General features: G+C 43.1%; 1 protein-coding gene across 5 annotated transcripts; it reads left to right on the top strand.

The window, feature by feature from the left end:
- Nucleotides 1-4,315: 4,315 nt before the first annotated feature.
- Nucleotides 4,316-16,804, top strand: znf250.L (zinc finger protein 250 L homeolog). 5 transcript variants are annotated; one of them, XM_018266469.2, is made up of 4 exons: nucleotides 4,316-4,508; nucleotides 7,539-7,665; nucleotides 11,272-11,373; nucleotides 14,878-16,795. In XM_018266469.2, exons 1-4 carry the CDS (start codon nucleotides 4,428-4,430, stop codon nucleotides 16,068-16,070), a joined length of 1,503 nt encoding a protein of 500 aa, XP_018121958.1. In that variant the 5' UTR covers nucleotides 4,316-4,427; the 3' UTR covers nucleotides 16,071-16,795.
- The last annotated feature ends 449 nt before the right edge of the window (nucleotides 16,805-17,253 follow it).

Genomic DNA, 17,253 nt, shown 5'->3' on the forward strand with positions numbered 1-17,253 from the left:
CGTGTGATTGTCTTGTAAGAGCTTAGGCCAAGATCCAATTGTGGTGCATTACACAGGGTGAGGTCCAAGGCAGCAGGCCTCTTGCACACTCTATGGGGTATATGCCCATTTGGAGGCACATACGTGATGTATGATTTCCAAAATGTGATTGTTGGGTGGATGATCCTGATCAATATCTTTGTACAAAGGACGTTGGTGACTTTGTTGATGGGACATAATGGATATATTAAATAATTAATCACAGGTGGGGGTTGATCTTTTTGGCAAGGGATCCCTGGGACAGAAGAAAAGATGGTGGCATGTCACACCCAAACTGTTTCAGTAAAGAGGAACAAACTGGCAACCCTCCAGTGAATTAACATTTTCCTTCTCCTTTAAATTCATTGCTTGCTGTTCAGGCTGTTGTCCCAAAGAATTGGAGCAAAAGAAAGTTGGCCCTATCTTTTCTCAGTTAAGGTGGCCATAGACATTAGGATTTTTCTCACCTATCAATTTTAGAACAATCTGACAGATCCATCAAATTATCGTGAGGTTAGTGGGCAAGGAACGATCGTGCATCTAATGATTTTTCTTCTGACATCAGTCAGAAAATCGATTGGAAAGGTTAGAAAATGTTCATCTTTCACAGGTGAAATGGTAGTTTTGCTTAATGATCGTTTAGGATAAGCTTGATCCTACGATAACGAAAAGATCTTTTGAAAATCTAAAGCTGGCCATACATATGGAGATGTCCTCATTTGGCGATGTCACCAAACAAGCAGATCTCTCCCCAATATGCCCACCTTGAAGTGAGCGATATCTGGCTGATCCGATCGTGGGTTCTAGGGCTTTCGGATTACAACTAGAGGAATACGGGCAGTCGGATTGAGGGCCGCATCAACAAACTGATGGGGTCCTCAATCCGATGGGATTTTTAAACCCACCCGATCGACATCTGCCCGACTTTTTGCCAGATATTAATCTGGGAAGCCCGTCGGAGGGCCCCAATCACTGCCCAATAAACTGCTGGCTTAATCTGGGAGACTTAAAGGGGAAGTAAAGTCTAAAATAGAATAAGGCTAGAAATGCTGTATTTTGTATATTAAACATGAACTTATTGCACCACAAGCCTAATCAAACAAATGATTTAAGCTTTCAAAGTTGGCCGCAGGGGGTCACCATCTTGTAACTTTGTTAAACATCTTTGCAAGAACAAGACTGTGCATATGCTCAGTGTGGGCTGGGCTGCTTAGGGATCGTCATAAATGATCAAAACATCACAAGTCAAATAATATCTGCCAGAAGCCGATACAGCAAGACTGATTAATAATTAGAATATACAGACTGCACTGGGTCCTGTGTTGTCATGTAATCTAATGTGGATTTTATAGTTTTTGTATTGTTTAATATAAACTTTCTCCAACTCTGCAGAACCAGTGGCTGCAGCAAAATAATCCTCCAAATAGAATCCCAGTTTATCTGTTTCCATGATCTTTGTCCCTAAAGCTAAAGTTGGAAACAGTAAAGGGGATGCAAAGGCAAAAATAAAATCCAATACAAATCTATACACAGTCGCGACTGCTCTACAGGGAAACAAACAAAGCTGCTTGAGTTCTGTATGGATGGGAAGTAAGGCGGGGGCTCCCCCTGCGGTTCATATGTATGATTGTTTTATGTTAGGGACCGTCTGTCAATTCCTATCACAGCAGTAAATGAAGGGAGAATGTCACTGCATACAGTCAGGTTTCTTATAAAAACGGTACACATTTTTAATTAATTAAAGTATATTGGAGATAGGTTTCTTTTCATTAAAGAAAGTAAAAATGGGATATTATTTTTTTGCCTTTACATGCCCTTTAAACCTCTCACACAGTCACAAAATCTTTCAGTGCTGAAAACAGTAACTCTGACGCTGAGGAACAAGCAATTCCTAGCCCCCTGCCAAGCTCTACCCCATCCACACTATACAATATACACACTAGAGGAGAGGGGGCTGCTGCTGCGGCACATCTTATTAGACACACAGCACATTCCATGGGCAGCCTGTTGTCCAGTATGCGACCAGTTTTAAAGAGAGGGTCATTGCCTGTGGTGGACCGGTTGCCCTAACCGATACAGGGAAAACAATGTTACTTGCCATTGCCTTTTTTGTCAGGACTGCAAGGTGACCTTAAAAATAAACTCAGCACACATAGTCCCGACTGGAAGTATAAAAAATTAGAAGAGATAATGACCCAAAACTCCAAAAACAATAACTAAAACCAAAATAACAGATGTCAGAACAGGTCAGATAACCGTAACAAAAAGACTTGTTTTAGTTGTAACAAGCATTATGCTAACAATAGTCTCCCAGCTCTGTACCACTCTCTAGTCTCCCAGCTCTGTGCCACGCTCTCTCAATAGTCTCTCTCTCTCTCTATAGTCTCCCAGCTCTGTGCCACGCTCTCTCTATAGTCTCCCAGCTCTGTACCACTCTCTAGTCTCTCTCTCTATAGTCTCCCAGCTCTGTGCCACTCTCTCTAGTCTCCCAGCTCTGTGCCACTTTCTCTAGTCTCTCTCTCACTAGTCTCTCAGCTCTGTGCCACTCTCTCTAGTCTCTCTTTCTCTCTATAGTCTCCCAGCTCTTTGCCACTCTCTCGTCTCTCACTATAGTCTCCCAGCTCTGTGTCACTCTCTCTAGTCTCCCAGCTCTGTGCCACTCTCGCTAGTCTCTCTCTCTCTATAGTCTCCCAGCTCTGTACAGCTCTCTCTATAGTCTCCCAGCTCTCTGCCACTCACTCTAGTCTCTCTCTATAGTCTTCCAGCTCTCTGGTCTCTCTCTCTATAGTCTCCCAGCATTGTGCCACTCTCTCTAGTCTCCCAGCTCTCTGCCACTCACTCTAGACTCTCTCTATAGTCTCCCAGCTCTCTGGTCTCTCTCTCTATAGTCTCCCAGCTCTCTGGTCTCTCTCTCTATAGTCTCCCAGCTCTGTGCCACTCTCTCTAGTCTCCCAGCTCTCTGCCACTCACTCTAGTCTCTCTCTCTATAGTCTCCCAGCGCTGTGCCATTCTCTCTAGTCTCTCTCTCTATAGTCTCCCAGCTCTGAGCCACTCTCTCTATAGTCTCCCAGCTCTGTGCCTCTCTCTAGTCTTTATCTCTCTCTATAGTCTCCCAGCTCTGTGCCACTCTCTCTAGTCTCTCTCTCTCTCTAGTCTCCCAGCTCTGTGCCACTCACTCTAGTCTCTCTCTCTATAGTCTCCCAGCGCTGTGCCATTCTCTCTAGTCTCTCTCTCTATAGTCTCCCAGCTCTGAGCCACTCTCTCTAGTCTCCCAGCTCTCTGCCACTCACTCTAGTCTCTCTCTCTATAGTCTCCCAGCGCTGTGCCATTCTCTCTAGTCTCTCTCTCTATAGTCTCCCAGCTCTGAGCCACTCTCTCTATAGTCTCCCAGCTCTGTGCCTCTCTCTAGTCTTTATCTCTCTCTATAGTCTCCCAGCTCTGTGCCACTCTCTCTAGTCTCTCTCTCTCTCTAGTCTCCCAGCTCTGAGCCACTCTCTCTACAGTCTCTCTCTCTATAGTCTCCCAGCTCTGTGCCTCTCTCTAGTCTTTATCTCTCTCTATAGTCTCCCAGCTCTGTGCCACTCTCTCTAGTCTCCCAGCTCTGAGCCAATCTCTCTACAGTCTCTCTCTCTATAGTCTCCCAGCGCTGTGCCACTCTCTCTAGTCTTTATCTCTCTCTATAGTCTCCCAGCTCTGTGCCACTCTCTCTAGTCTCTCTCTCTCTCTAGTCTCCCAGCTCTGAGCCACTCTCTCTACAGTCTCTCTCTCTATAGTCTCCCAGCTCTGTGCCTCTCTCTAGTCTTTATCTCTCTCTATAGTCTCCCAGCTCTGTGCCACTCTCTCTATAGTCTCCCAGCTCTGAGCCACTCTCTCTAGTCTCCCAGCTCTCTGCCACTCACTCTAGTCTCTCTCTCTATAGTCTCCCAGCGCTGTGCCATTCTCTCTAGTCTCTCTCTCTATAGTCTCCCAGCTCTGTGCCTCTCTCTAGTCTTTATCTCTCTCTATAGTCTCCCAGCTCTGTGCCACTCTCTCTAGTCTCTCTCTCTCTCTAGTCTCCCAGCTCTGAGCCACTCTCTCTACAGTCTCTCTCTCTATAGTCTCCCAGCTCTGTGCCACACTCTCTATAGTCTCCCAGCTCTGTGCCACGCTCTCTCTACAGTCTCTCTCTCTATAGTCTCCCAGCTCTGTGCCACACTCTCTATAGTCTCCCAGCTCGGTGCCACTCTCTCTATAGTCTCCCAGCTCTGTGCCACTCTCTCTACAGTCTCTCTCTCTATAGTCTCCCAGCTCTGTGCCACTCTCTGTTTCCAAACTTCCCGCCTCTCTCTTCCCTTCACCAGTTTCCCTCCCCTCGTGCCTGAACGTCACTTCCCGGCGCCGCCATTTTGCGTCATTCCTTCAATGCAGTGATGCCGAGGGGCCTGAGTGAGGCAAAGAGTTGCGCGGTATCCGGTTGGAGTGGAGGGGGGGAAAACATGGCAAAACGCAAGGTGAGTGCCGCGTTACGAGACGGAAAGAGACATGGGTGGGGGAGGACTAGAAGTCTGAGCTGCACCTGCCTAGTGACCAGCCCGGGATGCCCTGCTCTCTCTCCCTTGTGTGTACTTGTACCTCATGCCTCACACAGGCTGCGGAGTTTTGTCCCATGTGACGCTCCGTTGTGCCGCTGCTGCAGGTGTGTGTTGCCTCGTACTCACCTCGTGTTAGTGTATACTTCCGCGCGCATTCATCTATCACTCCTCTGTCTGTGTCTCCTTACAGCCCTGTGTGTGGGACTTTTTAATGGAAACAATTATGTACTCTGCTCCAAATAAGTCATTTATTAGAGAAACCTGCCGTCCAACCTTTGTGTCACTCTCTGTCTATAGGTCTCCTAGTTCTGTGCCTTTGTGTCGCCACACAGGGACCTACCTCAGCTCGGGCATTTCATCTCTGTGAGGAACCTTCCTGTTCTATCCCAGTTTTCTCTCATTATACTGGTTGTTCACCTTTGATTTACAGTATGATGCAGAGAGGGATATTCTGAGACAATTTGCAATTGGTTTTCATTTTTTATTATTTGTGTTTTTTGAGTTATTTAGCTTTTTATTCAGCGTCTCTTCAGTTTGGAATTTCAGCAGTCTGGTTGCTACGGTCCAAATTACCCTAGCAACCATGCATTGATCTGAATAAGAGACTGGAATGTGAATAGGAGAAGGTCTGAATAAAAAGATAAGTAATAAAAAGTAACAATAACAATACATTTATAGCCTTACAGAGCATTTGTTTTTTAGATGGGGTCAGTGACCCCCCATTTGAAAAAAGGAAAGAGTCGGAAGAAGAAGGCAAATAATTAACAAACCATATAAAAGATGAAGACCAATTAAAGTCCGAAGAAGAAGAATGCAAATAATTCAAAAACTATAAAAAAAAAAATAACAAAACGAATGTAAAGTTGCTTAGCATTATCCATATTAAAACTTAAATTGAAGGAGAAGTAAACCTTTAAAATAAGTGAATGTTAAACTGGTGAGGGGACTATTCTAAGCCTTTTTGTAATTTACATTCATTATTTTGTTTTTATTCCAAGATATTAAGGGATACATGTACTGTTAATATGAATGAATTTTGTTACAACAGCGTCACCTGCTGGTCAGTTTCCCACCAGTCTGACCACCAAGTAGTCAAGGAAGTTGTCAGGAGAAAGAAAGAGGCTGATGTTCTTCTGCTTAGGAATAAAATTAGAAACCTTTCTCACATCTTTCCTAAGCAGAAGAACATCAGCCTCTTTCTTTCTCCTGACAACTTCCTTGACTACTTGCTGGTCAGACTGGTGGGAAACTGACCAGCAGGTGGCGCTGTTGTAACAAAATTCATTCATATTAACAGTACATGTATCCCTTAATATCTTGGATATATCAAAACAAAATAAATAATGAATGTAAATTACAAAAAGGCTTAGAATAGTTCCCTCGTCAGTTTTACATTCACTTATCCTTTAAAGGTGAACCACTTTTTTAATGGCTCTTACCTTTTCAACGTGCTACTAAGTTGCTATATTTGTGTATCTATAATGGAGATGAGCAGAGCTGCTTCATGAGACAGGGCCCAGCAGAACCTTTATTCCAGTTTGCGCTGAAGTAGAAGTAAAATCGGGAATTGTGCTGTAGCTTCAGGTCATTTACATATAAACATGGCAGAAAGGAAATCAGAACCAGGTGACAATTTAGGGTGTGGAACTCATGAACAGAACCCAGTGAAATTGGTTTTAATTGGCCATGTGAGCGCTCGGGATCCCATTGGCCCAAAGTAGGATTGTTAGGGTAAGAGGTGCCATTCAGCTGCTGTCTCTGTATATTGGATCTTGTGTGTGTGTGTGTGTCTGGTTCTGGCCTGGCTTGTCACTGTCACAGCTGTGGAATTGTAGGCGGTGCAACAACATAAACTAAGCTCCACCCCCCTCCCAAACTTAAAGGGATTCGGTCATGATTTTTATGATGTAGTTTTAATTTCTAAATGACACTGTTTACACTGCAAATAATTCACTGTACAATATAAAATGTCATTCCTGAACCAGCAAGTGTATTTAGTTGTAATATTGGTGTGTAGGTGCATCTCAGCTCATTTTGCCTGGTCATGTGATTTCAGAAAGAGCCAGCACTTTAGGATGGAACTGCTTTCTGTTCTCCTACTGTTGTTTCTCCTACTCAATGTAACTGAATGTGTCTCAGTGGGACATGGGTGCTTACTATTGTGCTCTGATGTTGTGCTGAAATGTTTTTTTTTTGTTTTCCAAAACACACCAGTTAATAGTGCTTCTCCAGCAAAATTCTGTACTGAAATCCATTTCAAGAGCAAACTGTTTTTTTATTTAAATCTGACTCGGGGCTAGACATATTGTCAGTTTCTCAGCTTCCCCCAGTTATGTGACTTGTGCTCTGATAAACTTCAGTCACTCTTTACTGCTGTACTGCAAGTTGGAGTGATATCACCCCCTCCCTTTCCCCCCAGCAGCCTAACAACAGAACAATGGGAAGGTAACCAGATAGCAGCTCCCTAACACAAGATAACAGCTGCCTGGTAGATATAAGAACAGCACTCAATAGTAAAATCCAGGTCCCAATGAGACACATTCAGTTACACTGATTAGGAGAAACAACAGCCTGCCAGAAAGCAGTTCCATCCTAAAGTGCTGGCTCTTTCTGAAATCACATGACCAGGCAAAATGACCTGAGATGCACCTACACACCAATATTACAACTAAATACACTTGCTGGTTCAGGAATGACATTTTATATTGTACAGTGAATTATTTGCAGTGTAAACAGTGTCATTTAGAAATAAAAACGACACCATAAAAATCATGAAAGAATCCCTTTGTTAGTTGGCATAGGTTTTTGACAAGGTTTTGTGCCCTGTGTGGCCCGCAGTCCGTTCAGTTGGACCACCTTGATCTATCCCTGTGCTGTCCATGCCACGAGCCAGTTATCCAGCCGTCCCACCATCTAAACTGACTGATCCCATCCCGCCTGTCTCCACAGGGCCCGGTGAAGTTTGACGAGGTAGCGGTGGTTTTTTCGGAGGACGAATGGAACCTGTTAACAGACCAGCAGCGTGGCCTCTACATGGAAGTGATGAAGGAGAACTACGAGCACCTCATTTACCTAGGCAAGCATCTCTCTTTCCACATGAGCTGATCAGGTCATCCTACAGAAGGGATAATGCACCAATGCAGGGCAGGCATAAACCACTGCAGTTACCTGTAGCAACCAATCACACATGGGCTTTCAGGATTTTACCAGCTGTAGAGTGATCTAAAGTAGATCTAAAGAGTGATCTAAAGTTCTTGATCACTGCAGAGCTACACAATTATACAATAGATTGAGGAATCAGTCTGTGTTTCTATTGGTGTTTTTTAAGCCATGGGCTCATGGCGTGTTGACTCTGCTGCTCTCACCAGAGTATTTTTTTCAGGCTGAGAAGCAGATCCTCTCCATGCCCCGGCTCCATTCAATTGAACTGCTTCCACTTGAGTGCAGTCACATGGAGCTGAGGTCAGCCTGAAAATGCCAACTTTTGTGTATTTGGCCCGACCTCTGCTCCGCTGCGTTGCATGGGGCCCCTCCAACTTTCATTATAGGTCAGCGGATCCTTTTATTCAACTCATTCACAAGCAGATTTGAGAAGTGCCCTCCCCTGTTTTGTTATGAACTTGTCTCTTTATACTCAGAACTTTGGCTCCAAAAGAGAACATTTGTATCAGTACTGGATAGCAAATAACTGCTAGGTCAATGCACACAATTTCCATTTTTTTAATGTCTCTTGATGTTTTAATAAAGAGGTGGGTAAGTGTTGAGGCGGGTAAGAAAAAACCTGCTTTTAAGGCTTTCAAGTTAGCTGGGACAGCCAAATCATTTATAAGGTACAAGGAGGCCAATAAATCATGCAAAGAAGCTATAAGGCAAGCTAAAATTGATATGGAAAAGGATATTGCAGCAAGTAGTAAAAATAATCCCAAATTATTTTTTAAATATATTAATAGTAAAAAAAAAATGAAACAGGAAGGGGTGGGACCTTTAGTTTCAGAGGGGGGTCAGCTGGTGGATGAAAACAAATTAACAGCGCAGATTCTGAATTCATATTTTTCGTCTGTCTACACGAATAAGGAACCAGTTATTGAAGGTTTCCTTCTTAATAGTCCCAATTCTAGTAATACAACTAATGATGCATGGTTCACACATGATGAAATTCAAAAGAGACTAGAACAGTTTAAGATAAACAAAGGTCCGGGGCCAGATGGTATTCGTCTCAGGGTACTTAACGAGCTTAGCTCTGTGATTGCCAAACATTTAGGTCTGGCATGGTGCAGAGAGACTGGCGAATTGCTTATGTGGTGCCTCTATTCAAAAAAGGATCCCGTTCTCAGCCTCAAAACTATAGGCCAGTTAGTCTGTCGTCCGTAGTAGGAAAGCATTTTGAAGGGTTATTAAAGGATAAGATACTGGACTTAATAGCAAATCATAATACTATGAGTCTGTGCCAGCATGGTTTTATGCATAATAGATCTTGCCAGACTAACTTAATTTCTTTTTATGAGAAGTTGAGCAGAGACCTCGATTCTGGGATGGCGGTGGATGTGATTTACTTAGACTTTGCTAAAGCATTTGATACAGTGTCACACAAAAGGTTACTGTTAAATGAAGGAATGTTGGCCTGGAACATAGTATTTGTACCTGGATAGAGAACTGGCTAAAAGATAGACTACAAAGAGTGGTGGGAAATGGAACATTTTCTAATTGGACCAGTGTTGTTAGTGGAGTACCGCAGGGCTCTGTACTAGGTCCTTTGCTTTTCAACTTGTTCATTTGGAGGGGTTGGACTTGATGGACTTTGTCTTTTTTCAACCCGATTTAACTAACTAGGTAAAAAAAACTTTGACTTTTAAAAGTGTCCTGGATTTCTAAGGGTAAGGACACACGGGCAGATTTGGGAGATTAGTCACCCTGGCGACAAATCGCCTCTTCTTCAGGGCAACAATCTCCTTCCCGAAGAGAGAAAGAAAGAGGCTGCTCTGATGTTCTTCTGCTTAGGAAAGACGTGAGAAAGGTTTTTAATTGTTTTCCTAAGCAGAAGAACATCAGAGCAGCCTCTTTCTTTCTCCTGACAACTTCCTTGACCACTTGGTGGTCAGACTGGTGGGAAACTGACCAGCAGGTGGCGCTGTTGTAACAAAATTCATTCCTATTAACAGCACATGTATCCCTTAATATCTTGGAATCAAAACAAAATGAATAATGACTGTAAATTACAAAAAGGCTTAGAATAGCCCCCTCGTCAGTTTTACATTCACTTATTTTAAAGGTTTACTTATCCTTTAAGGTAAGTTTTATTGTTTTCAACATGTAAAAACAAACAGAACACTACAAAGCAACCCAAATGCATTACATGGAGTCAAGCATGAAATACAGGTCGACACACAGAGTAGCTGATGGGGGGTATTGATTGGACACACCAAGAGGTAGTTTTCAAGTTTGAGTCACTGATTGCTCCAGGGAGGAACAGGGAATAGCATATATACCTTATTTCAGGTCTCATCAGATAGTGGGTCAATATCGCACCATGGCCCCAGACCTTGTTGAATTTATATAAACAAGCTGCTGTGTAGCCATGGGGGCAGCCACTCAAGCACAGGATACACAGTAGATAACAGATTAGTACTACTATAGTTTATATAAACAAGCTGCTGTGTAGCCATGGGGGCAGCCATTCAAGCACAGGATACACAGTAGATAACAGATAAGTACTACTATAGATTATATAAACAAGCTGCTGTGTAGCCATGGGGGCAGCCATTCGAGCACAGGATACACAGTAGATAACAGATAAGTACTACTATAGTTTATATAAACAAGCTGCTGTGTAGCCATGGGGGCAGCCATTCAAGCACAGGATACACAGTAGATAACAGATAAGTACTACTATAGTTTATATAAACAAGCTGCTGTGTAGCCATGGGGGCAGCCATTCAAGCACAGGATACACAGTAGATAACAGATAAGTACTACTATAGTTTATATAAACAAGCTGCTGTGTAGCCATGGGGGCAGCCATTCAAGCACAGGATACACAGTAGATAACAGATAAGTACTACTATAGTTTATATAAACAAGCTGCTGTGTAGCCATGGGGGCAGCCATTCAAGCACAGGATACACAGTAGATAACAGATAAGTACTACTATAGTTTATATAAAAAGCTGCTGTGTAGCCATGGGGGCAGCCATTCATAGGAGAAAAGGCTCAGGTTACACAGCAGATAAGCTCTGTAGAACATAATGTTATCTGTTATCCACCATTTAATCTGTGCCATATAGTCTTTTTTAATGTCTGCCATGGCTACACAGCAGCTTGTTTATATGAACTATAGTAGTGTTTCTGAAGCAAACTTTTACCAGTACAGTGCAACACTACATGATATTTTCATCACTTTAAAACACTTTCATTTTTTGTTTTTCCTGTTCCTTTAGAACAGAATGCACCTCCTTCTGGGTGACAGCAGAAACTGGAACTTGGATGTCAAAAGCCTGATGCTGTCATTCTAAGAGCAGTTACCTATAGCATCCAATCAGAAATGTGGTTTCATTTGCTCAAGCTTACAGGGGATTGGTTGCTATAGGTAACTGCACTACTGCAACGTATCCCCTTTGTTAATAGATGAGCCTGAGTGTTTAGAAAGTGCTCCATCAATGATCAAACTCCTATTTTAACCCTTTCAGGCTGTGAAGTTCCTGTTATCTTATCCTTGCTGCAGGACGGAGGAGGGATGGTCAGAGATACAGTCTCTCAATCAAAACCCCAGCAAGTGGCAGGAGCCGAGGGTAAGAATGAACTACTTGCCTATTTCAATCCGTGTGATCAGCGTTCAGGCTTTCCAGGGAAACGGGGAGACACGGTTCTGCTTTAGGATTGTACCGAAGGATAATGACATGGGGTCTGTTTATTTAGTGGTGCCGGAAAGTTTTTGAACCCTTTTGAATTTACAATACTTCTATATAAATGGGATCTAAAATGTGATCCGGTTTTCACAAAATAATTGGAACCGAAATGAAAAAATCAAAAAAAACACGGCCTGTTTATTTTTTTTTCAAGTTTTTATTTAAATTTTCAAGGTAGGGGAAACCTATTTATTTTTTGAAGCAAATGGTCCAAAGTGACATTTGTGTGCCACAAAAGGATGTCCGCCTTCGCTTTTCAGTATTGGACAGCAATAACGAGCAATAAGATCCGGCAACTGTTGATCAGTCCAGCACACTGGTTTTGTGGAATTTTTAGATACTATTGGCTTTCTCCTTACAAGGTTGCACACCATTGCTCAGTGCCTTTCATTCCTTAAATGTTAACTAGGGATGCACCGAATCCACTATTTTGGATTCGGCCGAACCCCCGAATCCTTCGTGAAAGATTCGGCCGAATACCGAACCGAATCCAAACCCTAATTTGCATGTGTTAATTAGGGGTGGGAAGGGGAAAAATTTCTTACTTTTTTGTTTTCTGACAAAAAGTCGCGCGTTTTCCTTCCCCACCCCTAATTTGCATATGCAAATTAGGATTTTGATTTGGTTCGGCCGGGAAGAAGGATTCGGCCAAATCCGAATCCTGCTGAAAAAGGCCGAATCCTGGCCGAATCCCGAACCGAATCCTGGATTCGGTGCATCCCTAATGTTAACCTGGGGATTTTTTGGATCTCCCTTATGTGCCATGCTTTTAGTGTGGTCTTTTCTGGTCATCCACTCTTGGGAAGGTTAAATATGGTAATTAGAAATAGTCGATCCTCTAAAACGAAGATGTCTCCCCTATCCGGCAATCAATATGGCTCTCCTCCATCCTCCACTTTCCACAAATAGATTGCTGTACGTCAAAGACCGTAGGTCATTAAGGGGGAAAGAACAGATAAATAATATAGTGCAGTATTTTAAATTACAATTATTTTAATTACACTATTAGTAAGGTGACCAAATTTTCAGTGAAATCTGGGGACAGAGCGGAAAATGGCGGCGCACGTAGTGTGCGGCGGCAATTTTTTTAGACCATGCCCACTGTGCAAGACACACCCCCACTAACCACACCCCATTTTACAAATACACCGTATGTGAATATATAAATGAACGCAGTGGCAATTCTGTGTATAATACCCCAGAACTCATAGTAAATTGGCACAGAGATTATTTCATGTATAACTACCCCAGAACTCATAGTAAATTGTCACAGAGATTATTTCATGTACGTATAACTACCCCCAGAACTCATAGTAAATTGGCACAGAGATTATTTCATGTATAACTACCCCAGAACTCATAGTAAATTGGCACAGAGATTATTTCATGTACTTAAAACTACCCCCAGAACTCATAGTAAATTGGCACAGAGATTATTTCATGTATAACTACCCCCAGAACTCATAGTAAATTGGCACAGAGATTATTTCATGTATAACTACCCCAGAACTCATAGTAAATTGGCACAGAGATTATTTCATGTATAACTACCCCAGAACTCATAGTAAATTGGCACAGAGATTATTTCATGTATAACTACCACCAGAATTCATAGTAAATTCACACAGAGATTATAACTTTGATCCCTGCACTTCACGTGGAATTCTCTAATGCCAGTCAGCTTTGTGAGCAGTGCTGCTACTGTGTCTTGCCGCATTCCTTTCCTCCGTCCGTAGCTGAAAGCAGTTCTGTGCAGCAGGAGGGGGCAGAGGGGAATCGAATTACACCACATGCCTCAGTCCTTCGTCACAGCTTTCTCAGTGATGGTGCTTCCGGATTGGCCAATTTGCATAGTGCAGTCTTCTGCTAGAAGGACCTGCAAAGCTGGCTGCCTGAATGCCTGGCGATCCAGGGATTTCACGTGGGCTTTTTTACCACACGGGGACGGCCAACGGGGACAGCAGCTCTGAAACGGGGCAGATCCCCGGCAAACGGGGACAAATGGTAACCTTAAAGGGATACTGTCATGGGAAAAAAAATTTTTTCAAAATGAATCAGTTAATAGTGCTGCTCCAGCAGAATTCTGCACTGAAATCCATTTCTCAAAAGAGCAAACAGATTTTTTTTTTTTATTCAATTTTGAAATCTGACATGGGGCTAGATATTTTGTCAATTTCCCAGCTGCCCCTGGTCATGTGACTTGTGCCTGCACTTTAGGAGAGAAATGCTTTCTGGCAGGCTGCTGTTTTTCCTTCTCAATGTAACTTAATGTGTCTCAGTGAGACATGGGTTTTTACTATTGAGTGTTGTTCTTAGATCTACCAGGCAGCTGTTATCTTGTGTTAGGGAGCTGCTATCTGGTTACCTTCCCTTTTGTTTGGCTGCTGGGGGGAAAAGGGAGGAGGGTGATATCACTCCAACTTGCAGTACAGCAGTAAAGAGCGATTGAAGTTTATCAGAGCACAAGTCACATGACTTGGGGCAGCTGGGAAATTGACAATATGTCTAGCCCCATGTCAGATTTCAAAATTGAATATAAAAAAATCTGTTTGCTCTTTTGAGAAATGGATTTCAGTGCAGAATTCTGCTGGAGCAGCACTATTAACTGATTCATTTTGAAAAAAATATTTTTTCCCATGACAGTATCCCTTTAACTATTAGTGAATTAATGAATGAATTTTGTAACAACAGCGCCACCTGCTGGTCAGTTTCCCACCAGTCTGACCAGCAAGTAGTCAAGGAAGTTGTCAGGAGAAAGAAAGAGGCTGCTCTGATGTTCTTCTGCTTAGGAAAGACAACATCAAAGCAGCCTCTTTCTTTCTCCTGACCACTTCCTTGACTACTTGGTGGTCAGACTGGTGGGAAACTGACCAGCAGGTGGCGCTGTTGTAACAAAATTCATTGATATTAACAGTACATGTATCCCTTAATATCTTGGCATCAAAACAAAATAAATAATGACTGTAAATTACAAAAAGGCTTAGAATAGCCCCCTCGTCAGTTTTACATTCACTTGTTTTAAAGGTTTACTTATCCTTTAACAAACACACACACTCTCATACCCGATTATCAACCCATCGACTGAAATGCCTGACTTAATTTCTTCTTCCAATGAACTGAGAATCCTTGAGGTTAACATACTTTTGCACACATACAAATACTTTTGGATAATTTTTTTCAATACTCAAATGAACAGGCGTCACGTTTTGGACTCATTTGTTCCATTCGGTCTCATTATGTAGTGTTAGGCAAAAATATTGAAAATTCAAAAGGATTCAAGAGCCGCTGTGTGTACCAGGTTTAGCCACATCCATTGTTATGATGGGGTCATTGAAAGTAGTAGAACCTATTTTGGGACTAGCTTATCATCATTTCTTGTGTTCCCAGCAGGTTCTAAAGCCAATAGTAAGGTAGGAGGAAACATCCCTGAAAGTCTTTGCTTAAAGCAAGAGAGCAACGGTCCGCAAGGCAAGAAGAGGCCTGCCAAGACCGTTCACTGGAAAGACGAAGAAATGGAGACAAATTGTAGTGGGAATAGCCACGATGAAAATCAAGATGACCAGTCGCCCACCAGCCCTAATGGGAGGAGCCTAAGGAAGCGCAAGCAGTACTATTGTCACGACTGCGAGAAATGTTTCAAGCACAGCTCTGCACTGGAAGCCCATCGCAGGGTCCATAGTGGAGATAAGCCGCATCAGTGCGACATCTGCAAAGAAACCTTCAGCTACAAGTCTGCACTTATTGTGCACCGCCGACTGCATACTCACGCATCAACAAGCAAGTCTCAGGAGGTAGAAAATCAGATGCCGGAACCTGTTGTAAATACCTCACCTGTAACCCCTTCACCTGTGAACATTAAACCTGTAAGTACTACAGCCACAGCTGTGAGTGTTACACCTGTAGTCATTACGCAGGGAGTCAACTTCAACAACACATCAGGTAACATATCTTACGGGGAAAAGCCTCACAAGTGCAACTATTGTGACAAAAGGTTTAACGACTTCTCTATTCTGGAAGCTCACCACCGAATCCACACAGGGAAGCTTGCTTATCCGTGCACAATGTGCGACCAGAGTTTTTCCAAGCCTTCGCTGCTCGCCGCTCACAACAACACTCACAAGGAAGGCAAGCCCTACCAGTGTGACCAGTGCGATAGGAACTTCAATGACCAGTCACTGCTTGTGGCGCACAAAAGAACTCACACGGGTGAGAAACCGCACAAATGCAGCCACTGCAACAAATGGTACCCCAACCGAACCAGCTTGATCGCCCACGAGGAGTGCCATTCGAAGCCCAAGCCCTACAAGTGCAAGCACTGCGACAAGAGCTTTAACGATAAGTCACTGCTGATTACCCATGAAGGAGTTCACACAGACACAAAGCCGTTCAAGTGCAACCAGTGCCCCGAAAGCTTCTTCTTAAAGACTCAGTTGATGGTTCACCAAACGACTCACGCTCCAGAGAAGCCCTTCCCCTGCAGCCAGTGTGAGAGGAGCTTCAACAAGAAAGAGACTTTGCTAGCTCACATCCGGGTTCATAACCTTCAGAACGTTCAAACACAAAAGCCTCACAGGCAGTGAGAGGACCACGGAATAGATCGAGTCCGAGTCAAGATAAAGCTGCATTTTGCCCGTACAGCTGAATCTGTAAAACAATGTGAGCTTCACACCCTTAGACACTCTAAGGATAAGGGCACACGGGCAGAAGATTCTGGGAGATTAGTTGCCCCATTGGCAAATCTCCTGTTCTTCGGGGGGACAATCTCCCCGAACTGCCTCCCCTACCTTCCCGCCGGCTAAAATGAAAAATTGCCAGCGGGATGGCACTCGTGTCGCTTCGTTTTCCGAAGTCGCACTAAGTTTCCTTTTGAGGCAAGAAGCCGATTTGAGGCAAGAGACGATTTGTTGCCGGGGTGACTAATCTCCCCGAATCTGCCAGTGTGCTCTTACCCTAAATATAATGCTGGACGAAATAGGGACCTGAGGGCCTTTCAATGTAGTCTGAATTTCTTTATTAAAGTACTACATGTTTCGGACCACAAGGAAGAACCCGAGGAAGGACCTTTGCGGTCCGAAACATGTAGTGCTACAATAAAGAAATTCAGACTACATTGAAAGGCTCTCCGGTCCCTATTTCGTCTATGATACTAAGTGGCGGTGGCTTCTCCAGCAACTGTTGTTGAGCCTCAAAGACTGAAAGAATTTATGAACAAGGAATTCAATTCTCATATAATGCTGGACCATTGCTTTCCTTCAGGGGGGTTGTGTTTGTATAATTTTAGGTCATTTTTTTTTATTAAAATTTGTTATATTCATGTTCCCTAGCCCAAACCAAACTGTACACTACACATTTACAATTTTCCTTAAAGGAACAGTTCAGTGTGAAAAGAAAAACTGGATAAATACATAGGCTGTGCAAAATAAAAAATGTTTCTAATATAGTTAGTTAGGCAAAAATGTAATATATAAAGACTGGAGTGAACAGATGTCTAATAAAACAGCCAGAATCCAACTTCCTGTTTTTCAGCTCTCTAACTCTGAGTTAGTCAGCGACTTGAAGGGGGGCCACATGGGACATTTCTGTTCAGTGAGTTTGTAATTGATCCTCAGCATTCAGCTCAGATTCAAAAGCAACAGATATGACCCATGTGGCCCCCCCCTCAAGTCTCTGATTGGTTACTGCCTGGTAACCACGGTAACCAGACAGTGTAAACCAAGAGAGCTGAAAAGCAGGAAGTAGTGATCTGACTGACATGTTATACGT

Source organism: Xenopus laevis, chromosome 6L (assembly GCF_017654675.1).
Source record: "Xenopus laevis strain J_2021 chromosome 6L, Xenopus_laevis_v10.1, whole genome shotgun sequence".
NCBI classification, from domain to species: domain Eukaryota; kingdom Metazoa; phylum Chordata; class Amphibia; order Anura; family Pipidae; genus Xenopus; species Xenopus laevis.

What these genes read in the sequence shown, in the direction of transcription:
- znf250.L (XM_018266469.2), top strand. Translation starts at nt 4,428, where the DNA reads ATGCCGAGGGGCCTGAGTGAGGCAAAGAGTTGCGCGGTATCCGGTTGG. An exon ending in CGAGCACCTCATTTACCTAG is followed by an intron (nt 7,666 to 11,271) that starts GCAAGCATCTCT and finishes TAACCCTTTCAG; the next exon opens with GCTGTGAAGTTCCTGTTATC. An exon ending in GCAAGTGGCAGGAGCCGAGG is followed by an intron (nt 11,374 to 14,877) that starts GTAAGAATGAAC and finishes TTGTGTTCCCAG; the next exon opens with CAGGTTCTAAAGCCAATAGT.